We start from the raw sequence: 8,411 nt of genomic DNA, 5'->3' as shown, positions 1-8,411 counted from the left end.
ATGCCTGCTTAACACTCCCTTCTTGACTAACCAGATTCTTTATACTCTCTACTCTCCCACAAGGCTTCAACCTGCCAAATCCCTAACTCTACCCCATGGCATTTAGCATTTGTGCTTGCAGCTTAATTACTTACTCTCTCCAGTTGTCCTAGTTCAGATCCCTAACAGTGAGAATTGATTGGACCAGATCTTGTTCCTACGCCAGGCCATAGGTTGCTGGCCAGTCTACATGGATTGGTTAACTTGGGTCAAGTGCCCAGACCCTTGGCTGTGGCTGAGACTGGGCAGGACGGTCAAGTTCCTTGAGAACTGTGGTGTAGATAAGTAGGAATTCTGACTTAGCCTGTGCCATTTAAAAAAAATCTCCCAAACAAGACATGTTCCTTTTTCCTTTATTCACATGTTTCTATGAAAGATATTGCCATACCTGTTATCACCCAGATTGAAAGTCTACAAAAATTTCAAATTAAATTGATTTAATTTTGTTAGAAAAGCAATACACAAATTGTAAAAGTTGTCTCCTTTCTACCGAAGATTTCTCAAGTCCCTCCTAGAGGTGTCTACAGCTAACAGTTTTTGAAGTATCATGCAGAAAAAATTCTATGTATGTTCAAGCATTTTATCTGTATTTCATTTTACATAAGTGGAAGCATTCTGTAAACATGTGTCCCTAGCTTTCCTCATGTGATATAGAGCTTGTGACCTACTTTACAGCAACATATATGTATTTTTTTTTAAAAAGCAGCTTCATAGAACTTAGTTATATGCATGCGATTTTGTTTTTTTTAACCAGTGCCTTTTAGATAGGCAAGTGTTGTTTACACTCTTGCCATTACAAATATGGCTGTGATAAACATGTTTGTAAACAGCTATAGATATTACCTATAAAATTTTCAGTCAAAGCATGTATTACTTTTCCATTTTAATACATTTATGGCCAAATTGCCTCCAAAGATGTTGTGCCAATTTCTCATACCATCTGTGGATGAATGTCCCCATTTGCCCCTACCATGCAGTTTTTTTTTCAAAGGTTTTATTTATTACTTTTTAGAGAGGGTACTAGAGGGAGAAAAACATGTGAGAGAAACATCAGTTGGCTGCCTCTCCAACACACCTAGAACAAGGACCAAAGGGACAACCCAGGCATACACCTTGAAGGGGGATCAACGGGTCACACTTTACTCTGCAGAGTCAGGGCAGAGTCTTGTATTCTGTTAAACCTTCTAATTTCTGCCAATGTAGTAATTTCAGTCATTTTTATTTATTTATTTTTTCAGTCATTTTAAATTCTACCTTCCTACTTGCTAAGTCAGTTATTTACCTAGTTCTGTGAGCTCTTTCAGTCTCTCTCATCTCCATCTGTGTCCTTGTAATTGCAGAGCTATGACCTTGTTTCAGATTTTATTGCCTCATGTATTGGCTTCCAATATCTCTCATTATATTCTCTCCCCTTAACTCACAATCTATCCAAAAGTGACAGATTAATATTTTTCTAATTTTACTTCTATACTCAGAAACCTCTGGTGGCTCCCACTGCCAACAATATTACGTTGGAATCCTTAGTCAGGTAGTCAATGCTCACTAGAGTCTAGTCCCAGTCTACTTCTCAACATTCATCTGGGAAAAGGGGCCTACCACCGATATTCCCAAATTAAATCAAATTCCCTCTGACCAATCTGATGTGTAAAAAATGTTTGTGAGTGTAAGTCTACGAATCAAATTCTTTACTACATCGCGCATGTTCCTTTGTGAAAGGCAATATGGTTCTGTAATGAAAGCAAAAGGATTTTAGTTCTGTCTTTGGTTCTGCTAAGAATATGCTGGGGGACCTTGGACAAACCTCTTTCTTTATAAAATAGTTTATTAGCCTAGGATGTTCTCTGATTACTATACTTACAAAGATGCATAGAGATTTATAAAGTCCATTCTATGGAGAAATGTCTATTCGGTTTCAAAGTACTTTTAATCGAATAGGCAAGAAGACTAACCCCCTTCAATTCAGCAAACACTGAGCCCTCACCATAAGCATGCCAATTATCTGTAGTATTAGGGAGCACTTCGAATCTCAGCCGCTCACTCGCCAGGGTATATACAAATTGGCAAAAAGCAAAAGTTCTTTCACTCAAGAGGCGGTTCGTTTCTCTTAGCTGTAGCCATTCCAAAAGTCTAACTGCTGTCATGTCACCAAGTCAATAGTGACATGAAGACACACCATCTGTGAACGTGAGCCAACACTACTACAGCTCCCAGAATGCCTCTTTTCCCACCGCCGCCCTCTTCCGCCCCCGCTTTTGGACTCTGGCCCACCGGGACTTCAGTCCCAGCCTACGGCTGGCGGCGGCGTAGAAACGCTCCAGAAATACGCTTTTTCGACCTAGTCCGCGGTGAGACCGCAAATCCCAATTAAACTATTATTCTGAGTGACTAGCGTTTGACCTGTTCAAGAGTCGAATTCCCTCCGCCCAGCTCTCCTCAGACGTGTGAGCTTCCCGGCTAGAACCCGCCCCGGAAGTGGAGGCAGGTCGTCCAGCCGGCAGCCGATGCCCTTTCCAGCCATTCCTAGCAGGGCTGGGGCGGGCGGAGCGGGCTTGGCGGTGCGGCCCAGAGACGGAGCGGGCGGGGGCGGATCGGCGTGGCGTCGCGCCTGGGGCGGAGCCTCAGCGCGGGGCCGCGCGTCTGGGTGGCGGCTTGGGGCGCGCTGGTGAAGATAGGCGGCTGCGGCTGCTAGTAGGGAGCGGGAGGAAAGGAGGAACCGGGAAGGGGGGGGGTAGGGCGAGCGGAGAGCCGTACTCCTGAGGCGGTGGCGGCGTCTCCGTCTCCGCGGGAGGAGGAGGAGGAGGGCGGGGAAGGAGGATGGAGCAAGCTGGGGGTTGGGGTTGGTGCTAGCTGCGGCGGTTCGCCGCGTACTGTGGGAGAGCGGCGGCTGCTCCTGGAAGTTGTAGGGTCGGGAGCCGGGCCGGTGCCACCGCCTTGGGCGGTGGAGAGGAGGAGCGAGTGGCGGGGGTTAGCGGGGGTCGGGAGGGAGGGGACAGGCAGGGGGAGAGAGCTGGGGAAGACGGAGCGGGCTCTGCGCCGGGCGGGCGGGCGGCGGCGGGGGGGCCAGCGACCGCAGCCGGGGGGACGCGGGAGGATGGAGCAAGTGGAGATCCTGAGGAAATTCATCCAGAGGGTCGAGGCCATGAAGAGTCCGGACCACAATGGGGAGGACAACTTCGCTCGGGACTTCATGGTGAGTCCTTACCCGGTTGTCGCCGTCTCTCGCCGGCACCGGAGCCTACTGCCGGCTTATTGGGCCTCCAGCGCTTTGTGTGAGGCAGTGAGGAGAGGGGCGGAGGGGCGCGCACCGTCCCCAGTGGCCGGGTGGTCTCGGAGGGCGGCGGGAGGTGAGACCGCCCTCTCCTCTCGGCCTCCTTTCCCTTCCCTCCGCATTCGCGGCCACCTCCGCGGGCGCTCTGGGCGCAAAGGGAGCGGCCACCGGGCCGAGCTTGCACTCAGCACAGCCGCCGGCGACCACCCATTGTTTCTCGTGCCGGCATCCGGAGGCAAGTAAGGTCTCTGCTCACCTCTCCACCCAACCCGCTCCTCCTGGGAGGGTCGAGGCAGGGTGTCTGCCCTGGGAGGAGCGCGGATCGCGGCTGACGGAGGAACAGGGGCGTTGAGGTTGGCATTAATTTGTGGGGTCCATTTGCTCAAGCGGTTCTGGAAAGTGTGCAGGCTAGGACTTATGCTGTTCTGGGTTCACAGTTGTTACCTCAGATGCCTGGAAAAAAGATTGTCTATAAGGTTTCTCGTGGTTTGGCTAATTCCCATTTACCTCCGTCCGGTGTCTTATCTCCTGAGACGCGGGGTTTGAGAAGGTGTTGGGGGTCAAAGTGGCTTTAGGTTGAGGGTGTGTGTATGTGCGGAGGGGGAAGGGTTATCCTGAAGGAAGCCTTCTTCAGACTCCCTAGGGGATATTGCCGAAGGCGGAGGGGATGTGACTATCACTTCCTATCCGGGGTGGGGGTGGGGAACTTGGGAACAATGGTCCTGGTGGGGCGGAGGCGACGGTGCGGGCCGAAGCCCTGAACTGGTAGATAACCTTTTCAGCCTCCCCTCCCCCCGCCTTTCCGCCCTGTGCCTGTGCAGGCGGGTTGGAAAGGAGGTTAAAAGTCTAGTTCGAGAAATTCTCCAGCAATATCATTGAGGGGGTCAGATCCGAAGGCGTGGGACCAGAAGTCGACTTCCTTCGTTGCCGCCCCCCCCCCACCTTATTTTTCTGCTGGACAATTCCTTTAGCGTTGTTTCCCGGCTTAGGAGGCGGTGGCTGCGGCTGCTGCTCTTACGGATATTGCGCAAGACTGGGGCGTTGGAAACCCTGCAGGTCTGGGGAATGGAAAAGGAAGTGGGATTTGGGGAAGTGGTTGCTGCTTAGCCTTGGCGGGATTTGGGAATGGGAAATAAACTAGGAGAAGTTTTGCTCCTGGACAAGGTACACCCCCAAGGATAGTCATTTGACCCCGAATTTCTGGATTGTGAAAAGTATACACGGTTTATGTATATAAAATTAGTGAGCAGCAAACATTGTTTAGTTTTGCCTTAAGGTACAGTTGGTTTACAAGGTGCAGGTGAAGTGACTTTTAGTACTGAAATACTTTTTCACATTTTAAAGAGACTTCAGTGTAGTAAAGCTTTAGCGTTAAAATGAACAGCTTATGACATAGATCCACAGCGTTGTTGAGCTTTGTGATTCCCGCCTTTCTAGACTATTAATAGAGTTTGGAGTAAGGTTTTGTTACTATCTTTTGAAGATAGAAAAACATAGATTTAAATTATCTATCCCTTATAGCATTTTCTCTTGACATTTAGCCTATGAATTTTTGAAAAATTACTTTTTGATCTGAGAAGGGTAAGGAAAAGAGGAAGTTTTTCCTTAATACTGCCAATTTCTGTTGTGTTGGTATCTTTGAAGAGTATCAATAATTGGATGGAGTCCCTGTTTTACTACTCTAGCAAAAATAGAAGAAAATGTTTATTTAGGATATTTAAAATACATAAAATTAGTCTTTTGCAGTCTTATTTTGGTTATGGAAGGATAGGTGGTGTGGTCTCTGGCCACTTCTTTGCATGCTAGTCATTTTGTTATCTGTGGGCATATCCTGTCAGGAAAGAGCATTGTTTGGTGATGCAGGCCATCAGGACAGGTGCCCAGTCTCTGAACTCCTGCACAAGGGAAACTGCCCTAGGGTTCATGCTTTAGGGATGAGTCAGGGATTCCTATTGGAGATACCATTTCTCAAGGACTTGAGTTTCCTTTTCTTCCATAGTACCTAGGGATAGCTAGGTGAATCTACATTTTAGATTTGACGACTAAAGTCATTCTTGTATGGTGCTTGCTTTTTAAATTCCACAACTTCATAAGCAATATCTAAATAATTAAGGCTGCTAGTGGGTGCTGCTTTTCCCCTTAACTGGAAAATTGGAGGGAAACTATATACCTTCTGCCATAGAAAGTGGACAGAAGATAAACTGTTATGTTATTCTTAAATTCTGATATGGATTAAATACAATTTTAAGTTTTAGCATTTTAGAACTGAGCCTTAGATATAATCTAGGAGCCTTAGATATAATCTAGGTAATATCCTATTCAATTATTATCATCGTTTCAAATTTGGAAATTGTAGAATAATAATAATGTCCTACTTTCAGGAAAGTGGGATGGGCATCTAAACTGTTCTCTTTCCATTATTCTATCCAGCCTTCCTATACAGTCCAGCGATTTTCAACCTTTTTCATCTCATGGTACACATAAATTACTGAAATGCTGTGGCATAACAAAAATATTTTTTGCTGATCTTACAGAAAATAGATATAATTTTGATTCATTCACACTGGATGGCTATTGTGTTGGCTGTTGTCTTTTTTTTTTTTTTAATTTGGCAATTTAAGGAGAAAGGTCAGTGCCTCTGACTAACTTGTCAGGTATTACGTGTTTTAAAAATTCTTGCAGCACACTGGTTGAAAGTCACTGTTATAGTTCTATCACCCAAAGGCTGTCTTCTTAATTTTTTTAATCTATATAACATTTTTATTTATGCATATAGGCTTGAACTATATATACTCATTTATATCTTTGGACATGAATCAATAGGCATGTATAGATAAGTGTAGGTCTTTTAAAAAGTTATTAAAGTATAGTTGGCATACGATGTTATTAATCTGTTATGGTTTTAATCTGTTATGGTTTTAATGCTTCTCTGTGACCACACTAAATACACCATTTAATATTTTGGGGTTTTTTTTTTTTTCAACTTAACCGTTTGATAAGTGTTTTTCATTTGTAAAAATAGTTTTAAGTGGCTTCGTAATACTTCATCTGGAGACTATTTTGTAACTTAACCCAGTAACTTCTTGAAGAGGTTCTATTGGTTTATACAACTGTCAGTAATGTATGAGTGTTTAACATAGTAATTACCTTGATCTTTGATCATTTGATTGTTGAAAAATGGTGTCTTGTTTTAATTTGAATTTCTCGTGTTTTAATTTGAATTTCTTGATCACTAGTAAGGGTAGAAAATTTTCCATCTGTCATTAGCTATTGTATGAGTTGTCTCTTCTTGGCTGTGGCCTGTTGTGGCCCCCTCCTAAAAAGGAGAAAACTAAGATATCCAGATGGTTGTATACTGAGGAGCTAAGATGATTACTTACATGTTGAAGGTTAAACAGCTTATTTGTGGCAAATCCAGGACTGATAAATCAATTATTTCACCTTTCAGTATTCTTTCCAAGGAGGCAGGCAGTGATCATGACAGGCAAACGTGTAAGGAAGGATGGTATACATTATTGTTTGACAGACATGGGTTTTACTCCCATTTCTGCCATTGACCAGCTATCTGATCTTGGGCAGGCCACTTAACAGAAAATGAAAGACTTGAGTTCTCTCATCTTTAAAAGAAGAGTGCACCTCCTTTACAAAGCTGAAGTATGGGACTGATATTTAGGGTCACCATCTAACAGATTAGTGTGTGAATAAGGACTGTGTGTCCTATAGCTAGCTAATTGTTCAGTATATGTTTAGTTACAGATAACTAGAGATAAAAGGGAAGAGGTTTCTGGATTTTTGTTTTCTGTTATTTTCTTTTGCTTTTTAAAGCTTTATCATGTCTAATGTAAAACAGGTAGATTTATTCTGAATAGGGTAAAGGTTGTCTAATGTACATTAGACACTTATATAAAAAAACCATAAAAGATGACACTTAAGCTATAAGTAAATATGGCCATTTTAGCTTAATAACCAGTTTTCTCTGTGTTTATAAAAGTGAAAACGAAAATTTAATGAGTGGACTCAATGGAGTATTTAAAAAAAACCCGATACAGCAGAGGTGTGAATTATAGTACTTAATTTTGTGAAACATTGGGAAGAGAAGATTTATGGACACTTTTCTAAGGCTAAACTGGGGTATAATAACATCATTCTATATTAAGATGCTATTTAAAATAAAATATTTTAAATTAATTTGAATTTAATTATCAGTTAAAGGTAACCACAGAACTGTCATAGAATTTATGCATTTCAAGGGATTTAGTCTATAAAACTGTTTTCTACAAATAGGAATCCTGACAGAACTGCTCAGAACCAGTTTGCTTGCTTCGTTATGGTTAAATGATTATTACATTGTTTTTATTTTATTACAAAATGTTGGTGATTTTGTAAATTATTTTAAGTAGAAAGGAAATTGACAGTTTTCATTTCTACTATATGCAAAACACTGTGCCAGATGTTTTAAACTGTCTTACTTAACATTCCAATTATTTTTGAAGTAGATATAACCTGTATTTTACAGATGAGGAAACACTGAGACGTATTTTATCTTGCATGACTTCAGATTCTCTATTTTTTTTATCTTGTTTTTCCAGGATACAGCTGAGGTCCTTAAGACCTGGCTGGGACTAGGCTAGTGGTGGAGAACACAGCACCATGCAAAAGGATGGAAGTTTTAAAGTTGAACATGTTTAGGGAGGGATATATAATCTGCTATAAGTAATGCAGCAGTACTCACACCTTTTTGATCTCAAGAGTCCTTTACAATCTTAAAAATCATTGAGAAGCCCAAAGAGCTTTTGTTTATTTACCATATTGGAAATTAAAAGATATTTTTAAAAATAATTCACTTCAAAATAATGATAATCCATTCCACATTAACCTGTATACTATTATTTTAATTATTCAAAACAAAAAAATTTCGTTTGAAGAAGCATTTTTATAATTTTGCAAATTTATTTAACATCTGGCTTAATAGAGGAAAACTGGATTTTTATACCTGCTGCATTCATACTGTTGCAATGTCACATTTCACACAGTATTATGTGTCATGTACCCTCTGGAAAACTCATACATGCCGAAGAGAATAAAAGTGATAAAAAAAATTATT

General features: G+C 42.3%; 1 protein-coding gene across 1 annotated transcript in view; it reads left to right on the top strand.

The window, feature by feature from the left end:
- The first annotated feature begins 3,065 nt into the window (after positions 1-3,065).
- PTPN12 (protein tyrosine phosphatase non-receptor type 12) overlaps positions 3,066-8,411 on the top strand; it is an 87,940-nt gene continuing 82,594 nt past the window's right edge. The window contains exon 1 of the mRNA XM_054563930.1: positions 3,066-3,229. Coding sequence (XP_054419905.1) covers positions 3,131-3,229 — 99 coding nt within the window. The 5' untranslated portion in view covers positions 3,066-3,130. The remainder of the gene's footprint in view (positions 3,230-8,411) is intronic.

The sequence above is a fragment of the Pteronotus mesoamericanus genome, unplaced genomic scaffold (assembly GCF_021234165.1).
Source record: "Pteronotus mesoamericanus isolate MK-2021 breed Mesoamerican mustached bat unplaced genomic scaffold, CSHL_Meso_final scaffold_85, whole genome shotgun sequence".
NCBI lineage: Eukaryota > Metazoa > Chordata > Mammalia > Chiroptera > Mormoopidae > Pteronotus > Pteronotus mesoamericanus.
The sequence above is the reverse complement of the archived record's forward strand: the minus strand, read 5'-3'. Positions and strand labels throughout refer to the sequence as shown.